Source organism: Lagopus leucura, unplaced genomic scaffold (assembly GCF_019238085.1).
Source record: "Lagopus leucura isolate 7727_CA_CO unplaced genomic scaffold, USGS_WTPT01 Super-Scaffold_100014, whole genome shotgun sequence".
Taxonomy (NCBI): domain Eukaryota; kingdom Metazoa; phylum Chordata; class Aves; order Galliformes; family Phasianidae; genus Lagopus; species Lagopus leucura.
Window position 1 is genome coordinate 1467506 of NW_024962268.1, and position 17115 is coordinate 1484620.

Genomic DNA, 17115 nt, shown 5'->3' on the forward strand with positions numbered 1-17115 from the left:
TAACTAACTAATAAATAGTAACTAAGAAAGTGAGTTTTGGCTAACATAAATTGAGAGATTTTTAGCTGAATAAAACACTGAATTATAATCTCTGCTTGTTTTAGTTTTTGTGACATGTTATCAACATATCAGTAAAGTATTGCAAAAACAACTTGCTGTCTTGTGAAGATTTGAGAATGATGAAAAGGTTCTGAAGAACAGAAGCTGTTTTCTGTGGTCTCGAAACACAGAATACCCTCCTACTCACAGTACAGTGCGTGCAATTGGCAGAAAGATTCTCCTACACAGGCATTCCCTGGCAGGAGCAGACCTACTGAAGTACAGTGTAGGAGGTTCAGGCTAGGGTCTGATTAGGAGCTTTTGTTTACTGGAGGGAGTGAGGGTATGATAGCAAGGTTATAAATCCGTCAGGACAATGCCAGTAAATTTACTCTGCCTGAAGAGGGATACATGTAACACAAAGCCTATTTAAAAAAAATAAAAAACAAAACCACAAAAGAACTCTTTCTACTGTTTATCTAAAAGAAAAAACCAAAACATAGGATTTGAGGCATTTGAGGTTTCTGTATTTCTCGTCTTTTCCAGGACCGCTATATGATCCTTGGCCAAAATGGTTTCTTTGTTAATGCGTCTGATTCACTGGCAATTATTGCTGCCAATCTGTCTTGCATTCCATACTTCTGTCAGATGGGTGTCCGAGGATTTGGTAGAAGCATGCCCACCAGTACAGCCCTGGACAAGTAAGATGGAACATCTTTATCATGTTGGTCATTATATTATCTCCATGCTTTGTATTATAAAGCAGTTGCAAAATCGTTGTCATTTGATGATGTGCTTATGTGTTTCATTGCTTTAATTTGTTTTAAGGATGCTTTGATCTTAGTGAGATGAATATTACTAACCTTTACTTGGATTAAAATAGTTTAATTCACCCTGAGAAGGAATAAATAGGTCAGATCTTTCTGATATTATGAAAAGTAAGGGGTAATTCCTTTTCCAAATAATTTCATTCTTTTTCTGATTAAATAATAGTCTCATCTGGCAGCCTTCCCTCTTCAAACCATGGAATTTTAGAACAGTTAAAATGCAAGTGCTTTACTAAGCAAGCACTAAGAAAAAAAAAACCTCCACAAAACTGGTTGTTTTAATCAGGTTAATTATGTATTTTATTTTGATATAAAATGTCCTGGAAGGGGTATTTAGTAGTCCTGAAATCCATTTCCAGTTCCAAGACATGAATTGTTGAAAGTGTACTTCAGCTACCTGTGACAAGGCTAATTTATTTCTATAAAATTTGTTGAAAAAGTATATCCTATGTCAGCAGCTGGATTTTGAAGAAATTTCATCCAGGCCTAAATTTTCTGTAAACTCCTCATAAGAGGATTAAGCTAAATGTTACTGCCTTAGATTCTTTATGTGGAAGGAGTGATCACAGAGCTAATTGTGTGTCAGTGTTAGTCTGGCTGCATAGCTTCACTAGTACAAGAGTGATTGGTTGTGCTGCTATATGTGTCTAATCAAGAAACGTAAGCAGTAGTTTTAAAATGAAATGTAGATTTTATGAAAAGGTTGATTACACTCATTGAGAAGCAAGAATATCAGGGTGCATCTCTATTTGAGAGGTTTCAGGAATGTACTACTTTACTCAGCTAGCAGTTTCATTTAATGATTGACAGAACCTTTAGGAAAATATTCCTTACTTGTGGGTGAATAGTCTGTTTTAAGAAAATGCAGTTAGATTGCAGGGTTTTTTTTTTTTTATTTTATGCTGTCTGTTTAGTGATCCAAATATCTCACTGTTGAAGTGAAAGCTACTGTTACATTAAGATAGTTAATTTAAAATAATAGATAGATAATTTAAAATAAATAGCAGTTAGTTTTGGAAGTACAGCCTGGGATCTATGCATTCCTGTAAGACTCGAAGACACAGTGGCCTTTAAATATGTTTGCTTTTCTACTTTTCTTAAAGCTGGGTAAATATGCCAGGAAGTATGAATGTGCTGAAATCCCCAGAATGACCAAGTGGCTACTTGACTGATGTCTTTGACAGTATTTATTTGATCTTCTGGTGCACAAGTTGTTTTAGGGTGATTACTACCTAAATCAGTTCTGTGGAGCTAAGTCTGATTATTAAATAAAACTCAGTAAATGATGGAAGAATATAAATATTTTCCTTGTCGTCTGTCAAATAATTATTATGAAATTCGCTGCTTTGCTCCAAGACATTTTTTTTATATATTTTTTTTCTTTCTTTCTAGATTGTTGTTGTTTTCCTGAATATTTAAAAGTTAATCTTTTCAAAGGGATCAGTTTTCTTTTGGGACTCTTATTTAGACTCTTGAAAATTCAAAACACCTGAATTCTAAAGTTTTTGTAACAGTGCAGTAATGATGTCCAGATATTCTGATGCTGTGGTGGCAGAATTCTCTTTACTTGCTTCACTTACATGTGCTAGTGCTGAACTCAGACCTCAAAGAGCCCAGCTTAGACTTGAAGACACATGTGGTTTTCATTTTAGGGAAGTAGCTTTTCTGCATATGCACAGGATACATGCCTTGGCACACAGTAAACAGTCCTAAACACCTTCCTCAAAGGTTGGGTGGAGGAATTATTGAACCATCATGTCTTCCAGGATTGCCAGTAAAGCCCACTTTTTGGCAGTGATTAACTTCCAGGAAAGACAGTATGTAAGAGGTATTTTTCAAAAAAATCGTAGAATATCATAGTCTGAAATGTAGTATATTGCTGACGGAGTTTCGTGTTGAACTAGAATCTGATTTCTTATGCCCATATACATAAGGGAGAGTTGTCCTAGTGCAGAGAAATATTATCGTTGGACAGTGAGCGTGAAAGACTGTGCTTAAAGCATTCATACTTCTATTCCCATGAACTAACTAGCCAACTTGCAAGAAAAAAAAATAATCCATTTTGAAGGATAAGAATATTTGTAATGTGATTTTGACAAAAAGAAAAAAGGCAAGATTGAGCAATTCTGTGTAGAAATAGCACACTAGTTTAATGTTTAGTATTAGAATTCTGAGACTTGAAGTGTCTCCAGTGGAAAGGGAAATCCTGTTCTTCAAGAATGTGATGTCTGATAGCAGAAGGCATGTTGTCTAGAGTGACAGCACCATTTCTGTTTGCTGCTGTATCTCTCACCTCCACTCTAATTAAGTCAGTGAGGAAAATATTTTCTGTTCTGAGTAGAATGTTCAGAACAGAAAAGATAATGCTGCTAGATGCAATTCTGCAATAGGTTTCAGGTTACTGCTCACTAGTGAATGCTTTTAATCTATGATCTTTTTTGTTTCTTGATCCCTTTTTTTCATTTGTGATGGATTGTTCTGTACTCTAGAACTGTCAAAGAAGTTCATTGTGTATCTACCCATAACGCTCATTCTTCAAGCTCATACACTGGAAATAAAATATTAAAAATTAAATTTAAAAATATACTGTGAATATTAACTCTGACATAAGAGAAGGAAGCAATCTTGCAGTAGTTGAAATTAGAAAGGATGTCTGGACACCATTTAGCTTAACAACTGTTCAGAGCATTCTCTAAACCAGAGAATGCTGCTAAGGGCCACATCCGCTTGGGCTTGAAGTGTCCTTAAGAATGGAAATTCCAGAGAGATTTTGATTAGACCTGTTCCACTGTTTGGCCACTCTCACAATAAACAAGGTTTTTTTAAATTATTTTTTTATTTTTAATTATCTTGAAGCAGAATTTTCTGTTTTTCAGTTTGTGCCCATTGGTTCTTGTCGTGTCACTAGGGACCACTAAAAGAGTCTGGCTCCATCTTTATTTATTCCTTCCTCCAATCAGATTTTTATGTGCCCTGCTAATATGCTCTCCTCAGCCTTCTTTCCTCTAGGTTTAACAGCCCCTTCTCCCTCATCCTCTCCCAGTATGACATAGGCTGCAATCTCTTAGTCATTTAAGTAGCTTTTTAGTAGAACTGCTCCAGTAAGTCCATGTATATCTTATCCCAGAGAGCCCAGCACTGGGCAAAGGATCCCAGATCCCACCTCACCAGTATTGCACAGTGAGGAAGGCTCACCTCTCTTGACCTGCTGGCGCTGCTTTTCCCAGTGCTGACCAGGATGTTGTTGGCCTTCTTTGCCTCAAAGCTTTTTGCTGGCTTATGGTCAAGTTATCATCTACCAGGACCCCAGATCCTCTTCGTAGAGTTACTTTCCAGCTTTTTGACTCCAGTTTATATATGGGGTACCTGGGATTATTATTGCTGCATGCAGGGTTTGGCATTGCTCCTTGTTGACTTTGATGAGGTTTACTGTTGGCCAATTTCTCCAATCTTTTAAGGTCTCTGAGTGGCTGCAAAGCTACCTAGTGTATCAGCTACTTTTTCTTACGTTATAATACCTCCAAACTGCTGAGAATATGCTCTATCCAATCCTCCTGGTCATTAATAACAACATTCAGTTGCTGGCTGTGGTGTACACCCTTGTGGGACACTTGTAGTAGACTGTCTTCCAGCAGGAATTTGTGCTGTTGATGGCAACAATTTGAGCTTTGAAGTTCAACTAATTTTCAATCCTCTCATGTATTTTTCATCATTATATCTATGAGGTTATTATGGGAGAGTTGAAAGCCTTGTTAAAGTCAGTGCAGACAACATCCACTTTTCTCTCCTTGTCTACCCAGCTAGTCACCTCATTGTAGAAGGCTAACAGGTTGGCTGTGCAGGATTTCCTTTTCATAAATCCATGTTGATTACTTGCAGTTGGGCTCTTGTCCTTAGTAGGTCTGGAACTGATTTCCCGACAAGGCACTCCACCACCTCACCTTAGGGAATAAGGTGTGGTTGACAGGTCTGTAGTCCTCTAGATCTTGCCCCTCTTGAAGGCAGTATTGGTATTTGCTTGCTATCTTCAGAAGGCTCTTTCAGTTTGCCTTCTGAATATAACAGAGTGGCCTGGCAATTACTTTGGCCAAATCCTTTAGGTCCTGAGGTCTTACGGACTTACTGTGTCTTGCTTGTATAAATGTTCCCTGTTCTGTTCATCCTTTATCAAAGTTTTCCTTGCTAGAGAATTTTTGAGTCCTTCATCTCATACCTTTGCTTAGGAAAAAGCATGTAATACTGCGCACAGAAAACATGAATTGTTAAGGTGGGTGAAATGTCTAACGGTTAAGGCTTATATGTATTGATTAAAAGTCATTTCTACTGCACTGTTGAATGTTGGTGTTCCTTATTTTTAGTGCTTTGATGTTCTAACAGTGGAAAATGAGAAATATATTAAAATAAACATGACTGAAAGGGAAAATGGCAACATGTGTAATATAGTATATATAACATGTAACATTTGCGCAGTAGGTTAGAAAAGCTGTACCTATACAAGAAAGAAAACTTGTTTCTACTTGTTAGGTCTCTGTCTTCCAGAAGAGGTAAGGAAATGCTACCTTCAAGCATGTCCAGGTAGGATTTAACAACCGTCACTACTCCATAAAACACTAAAATGCATGGAAGTATTTTCCTAGTTGAAATTACCAGAGTTAAAAAATGGCCCACTTTTGGATATTGATTGTAAGAGCAGATTTCATGAGAGAGAATTGGCTCCGTCGTACTGCTGTCTTCCAAGGTCAGCGGACCTTTTTCATCTGGAAAAAAAAAAAAAAAGAAAAGAAAAGAAAATCCACCTCTTTTTATGATACATCCATATTGTGTGGCCACAGTTTAGCCTAAATCTAAAAAAAAAAGCTATTAAAGCTTTTCCTTCAGTTAATAAAAAAAAAATCATGCGTAATACTTGAAGGAAGGGGTTTAGAAACTCTAGAGCTTTGTTCATGTCCATGCAGGATAATGTGTTGCTTAATAGTTTTTCAGTGTGTGCTGTTAAACAGCAGGAAACAATAATCTAGAGGACTTAAATATTGATTAGAAATACAGTAACAGAGCAGTGGTTTTACAAGAGAATTCACTTAAGATGTTCAACATTTACACAGGTTTGCTTGAAGTGACTGCTGGAATACACTTTTATGTAATGTAGGCAGAGTATAACAGTATAACATTTGACAGGAAACATCTGCTTTAATTTGGTCCAACATCAACAGGATTGTGGTGGTAAGTCTCCAGACTTCAATTCTCTGGTGGTGTGTAACCTTAGATTGGTGTTCTTTCTCTTGTAGTGAATGTGTAGCTGTGTACACTGTTCAACAAACTATTCTTTTTCATATCCTTGTATTCTGGTTTATCTGATTTCTGCTTAACAGAGAAGGAAATGGAATTCAGAATTGTTAGCTCATTGTCTACAAAATGAGAATCAGAAGAGTGAGCAAAAGTTGTTTATGTAGGAGTTATGAAGTTGAGTGAGTGCGGAAAATAGTAGTCAGCTTGGTACAGGAGAAGAGGATTGTTTAGAGAATTCTCTTATGGCTAGCATTATCTGATACTTTGTTTCTACAGGCAGGTCATTACAACAGTATTGGTATGCTCTAACTAGGTTTAGTCTGAGCGGAGCTGATTACCTCACTACTCAGGAGCTTGTGACATTTCACCTGGTAGCCCACCTTTTAATGCAGCTTTGAGACATCAGTGCCTGCTGCCTATCCATTTACTGTCCGGTTGGCAAGAGCCAGGTTTTGAGAGGGCATGCTGTGGTGGTGTCTCTTCTGACTTGCTTAACAAAGTGTCTTCATGCTGTGAAAGGCAGAGATGTGATGGCTTTGAATGTGCTGTGCTGAGTGCAGAAAGAATGTTATCCTGTCAGTCAGCAAGAAACTTAAATTAACAGGATGAAAATTTGGAGTAGGGTTGTTTTTTTCTGTAGCACAGTAGGAAACTTTGCTTAAGTGACTTTGCCTATTCCTGTAGGACATAAGCCTCACATTATGGGCAACAAACAGAGTGAGCATGAAAGATAATAATTCAGAGAAGTGTCTTCGAGTTGTTTTGGCCAGTTGCATGGGGAAGGCTGTATTTTTGGTTAATCATTATTACCAACTGAGTTCCCCTTGATTACTGCCCAGAGAAGCGCAACACTACTCCAGAAGACTGGGTTTTTGTTTTTGTCTTTTTTTTCCCAGTTGTGAGAATTAGGAATCAAAGAAAACATCGACTTGTAGAAATTGCCCAACAAGAGAACCTCACTATTCTTGGCGTAAGTTGGATTGCTTTTGGTTGGTCTCTGACTTCTACCTGGAAACACCAGGGAAGCAAATATTACCTCCACAAACAAATAATGAACATCTCTCTTTGGCATTTAAAACACTGTCATAATAGAAACCACAGGGATGTAATGAAGCTTTAATGATGATTTAGTGCTTACTGTGTGTCAAAGTCCAACTGTGCTCAAAAATTTAAGAGATTGATAGGAAGGCAAAGAAAGAAGGTCTGAATGTTCCTCTGAAAGCAGTTCCAAAGCCTGTTACCAAAAAGGACAGAGCTGGGAGTTAATGCTTGCTAATGCTAAACTCAAGACTTGACAGAGGGATAAAGCCCCAAGCAGGCCTGCTTTCCTCCATGAAGCACTGGACCCTCTTTGTATGATTTTTGTTGGGGAATGTATTGTCCTGATTAAGTGTTTCTGCTGCTACTTCCTGTCATCTTCTTTCCATAACCCAGTCCCCTGGCACAGCAGGAGACAGTGAGGGTAGCATATAAGAAACAATTTTAAATAGCATCTTCCCTGGAAATCTGTGTTGCATATACATTGTTTACATATTTAAACGTAATTTAAATACAGCAGGAAAATACATTTCCTGCTGTGCTTTCATCATTCTGCTTAGGGTTTAGTTCAGAATTTAATACTCCTCAGGTCAGTTAGTGTAGGTGTGCAACGCAGTGATGCATTGTTAAATCCTGAATCCTCAAAAGCAGGTATGGGAACAGGAGGTAACAGGCTACTGAAAAGGAATGTTACTCCATCTCAAGACAACTCCAGATAATTACTTAAATCATTTGCAAATTTAAGGTAGTGATAGTAGCAAATTTAAGTGTCAGTAGCACTGCTGCTTATAACAGCTCTGCTGCTAAGTTCAGGACTGACTGGACAGTACCTAGTGGCACAGTCATTAATTATGTGCCTTCCTAAAACAGTGTAAATATGGTTACATGAATTTACATATGGAGCACAACCAACACAGACATCACAGACTGAAGAGATGAAAATATTGTATTCTGTAAGAATTATTTTGAAGGAGTAAGGGGCCCAGGCCTTCAATTTAACACGCAGTTCACAAGCCTTAATTAGGCTGAGGTGAGGAATGCCTAAGTGTTGTAGCTTGTCCTAAATCTATTTTGATTCATTTGAGAGGGTAGATGTTAACATTCAGTCAAATTTAGGCTCGAACTGTATTATTGCAACTACTCGTAATACCCAATTATGGCATTTTCTTGACTCTGTTACAACATGGTCACAGTTTGAAGTTTAACTTCAAGATTTTTTTTTTTCTGATTGAAGGTTTTCTGCAATACCTAATATAGAAAATTATTCCAATATGTTTGTTATTCAAAGAGTTATTGTGAAATCTCTGTTGATAACCAGCTAGATTTAACTCAGTCAGGTCTGATATTAAAATTCACATCTTCTGTATGAAGATCTTGAGTATTTTTTTTATAGACACAAAGGCATTAGACATATTCAGCACTTCTTGAATAATAATATAGATACAAACTTTCTTAGAATAAAGCAAGGAAGTATAGGATTTGCATCAACTTATATATGCATGAACTATGGCTCCCAAAGAGTTCATTCAAGTAAGATATTTGTAGACCAGGAAATTATTTGTTGCTTTCAAAAGTGACCTCTAATTTGGAGATGATCAATCAGCTCTCCCTAGTCTGGTCTTACTTTCAAAGAATTTTGAGCACCAGTAGTTCCATTGGCATCCTTCGTATCTGTGCACCTATGAAAAGTTTTATGTTGATAATTGACTGTTATTCTTTTTTCAAACACCATGTTTGAAAAATGAAGTCTAAGTGATGGATATGAAGTGAAAGAGGTCTACAGTGAAGCAGAAACATAGATTTCAAAGGTAAAGCTTAGAGCTTAATCTTCCAATTGTAAACACAGATACAAAAAAAGAAGTTTTCTTGGATCAATTAATGAAAGGGACCTTTTATTTTTGTTTAAGAAACATTAGCAACTAAAGAAATATGCAACTCTGATTAGCTATGGAGAATAGCATATCACATTCCAATTGTGTCTTTGTGACTATTTCCTTGAATTTTTAGTTTACAAATACTCTGTGGATTTCTTTGTCCCTCTTGTAACTCTGTAAGTGGCTTGTAGCTGCCTGCTTTTCTTCGGTATTCTTAATCCACCTGTTTTAATGACAGAGCGTATGCAAAAAGCTGGGTATGCATGGCCCTTGCCTGGCATGGATGCCCTTTATTGTTGTAAGGGATATTCCAAAATAAAGACTTCCCCAATTTATAAATACAGTTTACAGTCAACTAGGTACAAGTGTTCACTTCTGTGACTGTGATTTGTTCAAGCTCTGCCAGTTCTGACATAGCTCTTGTTATCTTCTTCAGTCATATAAGTCAGTCTCACTTTCTCTTATCTGTAAGAGGCTTGTTGTGGATTTTTAAGACACCTCTGTCAAATCAACTCCATGTCACGTACAAGCCATTTTTAAACTAAATGAAATAAAACAAGTAGAAGGTCTGTTCTAGAACTCTGTAAAAGACAACTGCATTAAACTTTCATGAATATAATTTAATGTGTTTGGAGTATAATAAAAAGTTGTTTAGCATTGTATGATGGCAAATTTGTTCAGGAAGGGTAACTTTTAAAATGACATTGCAATATTAATAAATGCTAAAAGATAGGTGCTTTATGTACTCATATATTGCATGTTTCAGAAGCTTTGTGGGGGAAGAAATGTCTTTACAGAACACTGACATCCATTCATTAGCTGTGCCTTAGTTTCATTTGTACAGTGTGCTTGTAATTTAGCTGTTATTGTTAATGTATTGTGTATTTCTGAACTTTCTGTAAGAATGAATTGCTTGTTTATGTTTCTCAGTACTTGTATTTCATTCCTTGGGAAGAAAAGGACACAGGAGTGTCTTACATCAGTAGGAAAACTGAGTTGTACTCTATGGCAGGATGGTCCTGTGGCGTACATCTTTACTTGGCACACAGCTTAGTTTTTGGGCCTGAAAGGGATTCACTGGTCAGTTGTGATCCTGAGGGCAACTAAAAAAGGCAGGCTGCAGGGCAGCCCTACTCCCACTTACAGTCATTGGATTGCCTCCAGTGCATAAGGTGGGCAGGTGTAGGCGCTGTCGCCTGGAGTGAGCAGGTTCATTGGCTGTGCAGCGAGCCGTTCTCAGGACTGAGTGAGGAAAATTGTACTGAAAGCTCTCGTCCTTTAAAAGATGAACTGAAAGATGTACAGTGCTTTTTTTCCATCTTGGCTATGAATTTTACTTCTACATTTTGTCCACCAAGGTTAAAACAATATTCTATTTTTGGTGTGATGTAAACATACACTGCAGACGTGACTGACTTATTAAGAAGTTTACTTGCAGTCTTAACAAACAAACATACGTCCGGGCTTAACATGCAGCGTGTGAAAACCACCTAAGAAAAATAAACATTTTACCAGTCTTTCTGAGTGAGTCTTGCACTGTGCAATAGACAGATGTTGGGAAACAGAAGGTCAGTAGTTCTCCCAGTGCTGCATCTGTCTTATATCTCAAAATGTATACAAACATGAATAAGCAACAGGAATGTCTACAAATATCCTGATTAAAAAAAAATTCCAAAAGCATTTTAATTTAAACATTTGGAGAATTTTTTCAGTAAGACAGTTGAAGAAGACACTATGACTACTAAAAGAGTGTTTAAAATAAATGCCCCCTTTTTTTTTTTTTCCATGGATTTATTTTGGGCTGCAGCCTCCAAAGGCTCCCACATGGATTAACGTGTCTGAACATGTTTCATCTGTGCCAGACAGCACAGCTGGTACCAGCCCAAAACTGACCTCTCCCATCAAAGGACTTCTGTAAATGGATGACCTTCATGGGTAAATTTCCTGCTGATGTCAAAGAAAACCTTTCTGGCACAGAATGTCAAAAACAGAATTCTACTTCTTATGTATGTTTCTTAAGCATGTTCTGCTAAGTTACTGTTTACAAATAAGAAGACAGGAAATTGTTCTTCACATTCTGGAGGTTTTGAACAAGGTCTGTGTAAGACTGTGACAGAACCAGGGTACGTAGCATGATTTGAAGACATTTGGGAGCCTTGTTAGAACAGATCTTTCAGACTTAGTCGATTGAATTGTCAGTTTAATTTTGTAGGGGCAGAAACATTTTCGTCTGTTTCCTTCTGTGCAGAAATGAAAGGCAACTGAGATATTTCCAAAATCAGAATAAGAGTTCTGAAAAGGGTTATGAATATGTGTGTGTGAGAGAGAGAGTGCTCGTAGGAGAACCTGATATTAAAGGAGAATGGAATTTTCCTTTCTCAGTATTAATAGTTTTGTAATTTACCACTGAAGCTCTGTGTTTACTGTGAGTATGAGAAACCACTTTTGCTTTCAAATAGTACACTGCAGTCAAAACAGAATGAAGTTATTTAAATCATTTCTACAGCTAGAATATATGAAAAGTACTGAAATATATATTTCATGTTCTGGTAATTGCCAGTATAAGAGTATTCCAGGTGTAAAGAATATCCAATATCCAAAATCTAGTGTTCTAAGCTAAAAGAAAGACAGAACCAGGTTGCTTCCAGTTGTGTCAGTGACAGGACAGTGAGTACCGACTGATACACAGCAGGTTCCGTACAAACATCAAGAGCCACTCTTTTACTGTGTGGGTGATGGAGCACTGGCACAGGCTGCCCAGAGATGCTGTGGTCTCCTCCTGGGAGACCTTCAAAAGCTGTGTGAGCATGGTTCTGGGCACCTTGCTTTGTGTGTCCCTGCTTGGGATCCTGTGGCTCCTGCCAACATCAGCTATGCTGTAGTAGATTTGTTTCTATGGCATATTATAGTTTCTTCTTCTGAATTTGCTTTTACTCTATAGATATGACCACTACCTTGAAACTGTAAAAGCACTTTTCTTCTTTGTGAAAACTGCATAGAAAAATTAGTAATTCTAATTCTCTAAAATACACAGAGTACAAGAGATAAAACAATGATATTGTAAGGAAGTCCAAATCCTGATGACATCACTAGGAAGCAACTAAAGTAGATCTAAGTCTGACCAGTGTGATTGTTTAGGTGATAAAATGAGTAAGTCTGTTATTGGGAGTAGGGCTGCAGATGCCATTTACTTCCATTTTAAGAAGATTTGTAACACCATGTTTTCAATATTGTTTTACCCTGAGCCCCAAGAGGAGTGGTGGGAGCACTGGATTTGATAGTATGGAGAAGGGATGTCATTGTCACAACCTAATACAAGCCACCAGTAGCTACACAGAGGCTGTTAAGATGGAGCCAAGCACTTCACAGGTTTGTGTGGTGAGAGGACAGGAGACTGAATAGTTTGGAACAAGGGATTTTAACAGTGCTTGTCTGGAAAACACTGTGAGTAACACTGTCTTATCTCATAGCTGACCTTGCTTTGGTCACACATTTGGTTTAGAGATCTTCTGTGGTGCCTTCCAATTGGATTTTTTTTTTTTTGTAGTGCTGCTATGCCCCTATGCTATGCCCCCTTCCAGCAAGACTAGGACTTGTTGCAGTACTGCAGGAGTATAGTAGCACTACTGCACTCCTGTAGTTAGTGCAATTAACAAAAAGTGATGTGTAGAAATCTTAGTTTTGATTCTTTCATTTTTTTTCTTTCTCTTACAAATCCAAGAGATTATCCAAATAGAGAAGATCCACTATTTTTTTTTTTCCTGGTCATTTTCTGAGCTGTCCTGCTGACAACTCTGAGTGAGAGGATGGTTGCAGTATTGCAGCGCATATGCAGCGAATGAGGTGAAGACGAAACTGTGGAACCAGCCAGTGACATACCTAATGCCATTGTTTTATTTATTATTTGGACAAATCAGAATACAGAAACTCCAATTTCAGTTGCTGTCATAACAGAATTTGGTGTCATGCTCTGGCTGTTTTCACATCTGTGTTGTGTTTTGGTTGATGAACACAGGCATGCAGTGCCTTTTCAACCTGCTGACCTCACTGTAAAAGAGCTAAAACGGGCTAATAACAGTTGGCCATGTGTATAATCTGAATTAGTGGAAAGTCTTTTCACTGTAGTTGGTTCATAAGGTTTTTGTATTTTTTATAAAAAAACACAGGTCTTATCCATAATTAGGGATGACCTTACTGAGACTTCCTTGAGTATGTATCTGTAGAGGCAAGTGAGGCAAACACCAGATCACCCTCTATCGTTTCTCCACTTATTACATCTCTTTTCTGTTAAAATAAATTCTCCCTGACAGTTTCTACTGAATGAGAGAACTTATTTCCTTCTATTTGTCCCACTCTTTATTTTCCACTTCCGTCTCTGACTTCATAGATCACTTTTATTGCTGGAAATGTGGGTTTTCTCTGTTGCAGTGCCCATGTGGGGCTCTAGGCTGCAACAGGAAGGTGGGAGGGTGGAAACTTCCAGCACTCTTTGTTCTTTGTTCAAGCTTTGTTTTGTTTCCCTGCCACATGCATGCCCAGTGGCTCCTTCTGACGCTCCTTTCTTTGTTGCTTGATATTCTTGCCAAATCCTAATGGGGCAGAGTATTCATTTGTGCCATTTTGTGCTCTGTTGTGTCTGATATTCAAAGGTAAATCCTCTTCTCCAGGGAAAAGCTTGCTTTATAAAACCAAGTCTTTATTTAATTTGGTTCTGTTCATATACTGAGAAGACTCTGTGAGGAATTCAGTAACACAGTAGGCTATTATTACAGTATACTACAGTATAACAGTAACAGCCATTCTTATGGATCTGCAGCACAATCACTGTCTTTGCTGGTGGAGCTTAACAGTCAGGGAATGGGACACAGTCTAATGTACTCTGCTGTGATATTAAAAACAAACAACTATATAAACATGGGGGTGCTGTTTTTCCTAGAACAGGGCATGGTCTCTCTTTTCCTAAGCCAAAGCAAAATTTGGAGGCTAAAATAAGCTTGTAACCTTTAAAAGTTTTGTATCTGAATTTGTTATATATAGGTTCATTGAAAATGCCAGGAGTTCCTGACTGCTGTCCATTCCCTTCCTCCTTTATTGACAAGGAGGAGTTAACTATGTACACACATGTGAGTGCTAGTAAAAATAGCAGTGATGAAATAGTAATGAAAAGATTTTTTTGTGTCTCGGCCACGAAGGGCATGAATAACCTTAGGGATTACTGCAGTGCATCTGGAGACCATGGCTATGTGCTTAGCAGCTGGTTGGACTTCTCTTTATCAGTGTTCTGTACTATCTGCAACCATACCCCAGATTCTGTGTGGATCTGGAGTATGTGTGTGAGAATTTCGTCTTGCAGGGACTCTGAGTATTGTGCCGACTGGTTTTATTATGTGAAAGACATCATTGTGTTAGCTGCTGCCAAAGCACATCTCTCATCATGTACTTGTACTTGCATTTGCTAGTTGACTTTACTTTTTGACTTTACCAAAACTTTCACCTTTTGCCTTTTATCACAGCTTTATTTAGATGCTGTACATGTCAACAGCTGTTTTTAGTGATTCTAGGTTAGGTCTGGTGTGAAGGAGAAAATGAAGTTTTCGTGCAGCGAGAAGTCACAGACTCTGTCCTAAAGATTTTACTTCCTTTGGGAGTTGACTCTTTAAACATTTATGAGAGAGGGTGCAAAATTACGTGTTTTGGATTTGAATCTCAAACCGATGACGGAAGCGACATGAGAATAGCATTTGGTATGGAACGTTGTGTTGAGTACGCCTGTTAGCATCCCACACACTGAGGAAAACAAACCCTTAATAATAAAGAGTTACACACATTGCATGGAGTGCAGAGCTTTCCAATACGTTTCTAACCAAGAGAAACGAGAAAAGCAACATTAGTTACTGTGATACTGTTGGTCAGAAATTCTCAAACTCAAAAGTTTGGATTCCTGGAAATAACACACACTTCAAAGGCAGAGTGATGATGTTTTCGTGGGTGTACGTGTAATACACATACATATGCATATAATATTTTTCCATATATATAGCTTACTGATGTAATATATAAACAATTTTTACCCTACCATATTTGCCTGTGAGACTAGTAAAAGTTTTCATGTTTTCATCACTGCAGCAATTAATATCACTCAGTTGTGTTTCTGAGAAGTATGGGCTTTGTTGTTGATGAACCCGTACTAGTTGTAGGGCTTTTATTAGGGTTTTGGTGTCCAAATAGTGTTTATTACCATTAAACAATATCATGAGGTTGCCAAAATGTTACAGTGGTGGGATTTAAGAATTGCTCCTTTCTGTTTCTTTTGCTTGGTGTTGTGGATCTCAAAGATGGCATATATAGGACTTCAGCATCATGGGATCCTGCTGATCTGTCTGTGCTCTTGTAAGCATTTATTACAAATTGGCATTTATTTCTATCTCCAACTAACAAAGTTCATCATTATCTTCCTGCTGCTCCAGTATGACTTTTAACTGAAATATCTTAAACATTATTAATCATTATAGCTTATACAGGTTAAAGGACATCCATAACCACTGTAATTAATATTCTTTATGGGATTTTCAGAGATTTTTGTTTGCTCCTTCTTTACATTTTCTTCAAGTTTTTCATATTTTCTTTCACTTTTTACAATATGCTTTCCATCTAGGTGGAGTGAGAGCGCAGCCCCATGCTTTGCATATTTTTTGCCTCCAACACCACTACAAATACTGTGATTGTAGGTAGTAAAATATGCCTGTCGACCCTCCTCAGTGCAAGGTGGCATGATTAAGATATCATTACATGTCATTTTTTTCTTTCATAAGTTATCTGATTCCTCAGATGGGTAGACTCACATGCTATGTGTCTCCTGTAGCATGTGTGACCACTTCCTTGCTTTCTATGTGTGGTTTCAGTGTCTTGCAGAATCTGAAGAGTAACTGTAAAATACATATAACGAGTTTCTCCTGATAGGAAGTGAGCTGCGTCATGGATTATCTTTAGGATCCTTTAAACATTGCCCTTTGACTTAGGAGACTGCTGGCATTTTGCACTGAGGTGAATCTGAGCGGGTAGAGACAAGAGAGGACAAATATAGCTCATTAAATGTTCATTCTGAAGGGCTTTCTTTCACCGTGTGAACCTGAAAAGCTGCCCTCCCTTCCTCAAGCTTTGGAATCTGTCTCAGCTATGACTTTTTTGTTAGTGATTACTGATACCTGGTGAAACTGTTGTAGCTGATGAGCCTTGAGTATAAGGTTAAATAAGGTCATACCTAATTGGTACCTCTAGGTAAAGAAAATGGAAGGGACTGCAGGCTTTAGGTCAGGGGAGCGCATGCAGTATCCACTCCACAGTTTGCACATACAAACATCTCAATTTTTTTAGTTAAACTAAAGAATTGTTGGGGTGTGTTCACAGCATCCTGTTTTTCTCTACAAATGTACACAGTGAGGAGAAGTGAGGAGCAAGAGGATGAATGCAGCCGTTTTTGTGCATTGGAAGTACTTAAAATAATAAACATTTGAACTTATCTTTATTTACACAGACCTATCCACCTTGGCATCATTTTTTTTTCCTCTTCTTAAGGAGCAGTATTTCTGTCTGCAAGGTTCTGGATTTGTTAGCAGATTGGAAACAGGTCTTGCAGAACAAGTAACTAGTCTTGCTTTTTAAAGGGTGCTTGAAACTCAATAAAGGAAAGTAGTTGACCTTTACCTTTTGGCATCAGCCCAACAGAATACTAGAGTACATACTTTACTTTCAAGTTTGCATGAAACCCCAGAGATTTAAAGGGAAACATGTAAAGTTATTATAGTATATGTATTAAAATAATACAGAAGAAAGAAAAATTTCATAAAGTACTAGTTTTTCCATTACTTCAGTGCTTTATCTTTTCCCCATTTTATTATGTGCTATCCTCATTACTGTTTGGCTCTGATCCCTTGTATAAAACACTTGTCCTGTAAAGGAGAAATTTAAGTTGTAGTGTGACTGGGTCAGCATTCTCTTAGCACAAGCCTCCCAGGTTTCTTCTGTTCATAAATCTCAGCATGGGTGGTATG

At 37.7% G+C, this 17115-nt stretch overlaps 1 protein-coding gene across 1 annotated transcript in view; it reads left to right on the plus strand.

Annotated features, from left to right (window-relative positions):
* Window positions 1-555: 555 nt before the first annotated feature.
* Window positions 556-17115, plus strand: part of LOC122182140 (phosphoglucomutase-like protein 5) — a 55452-nt gene continuing 38892 nt past the window's right edge. Inside the window, exon 1 of the mRNA XM_042875187.1 lies at window positions 556-740. Coding sequence (XP_042731121.1) covers window positions 595-740 — 146 coding nt within the window. The 5' untranslated portion in view covers window positions 556-594. The remainder of the gene's footprint in view (window positions 741-17115) is intronic.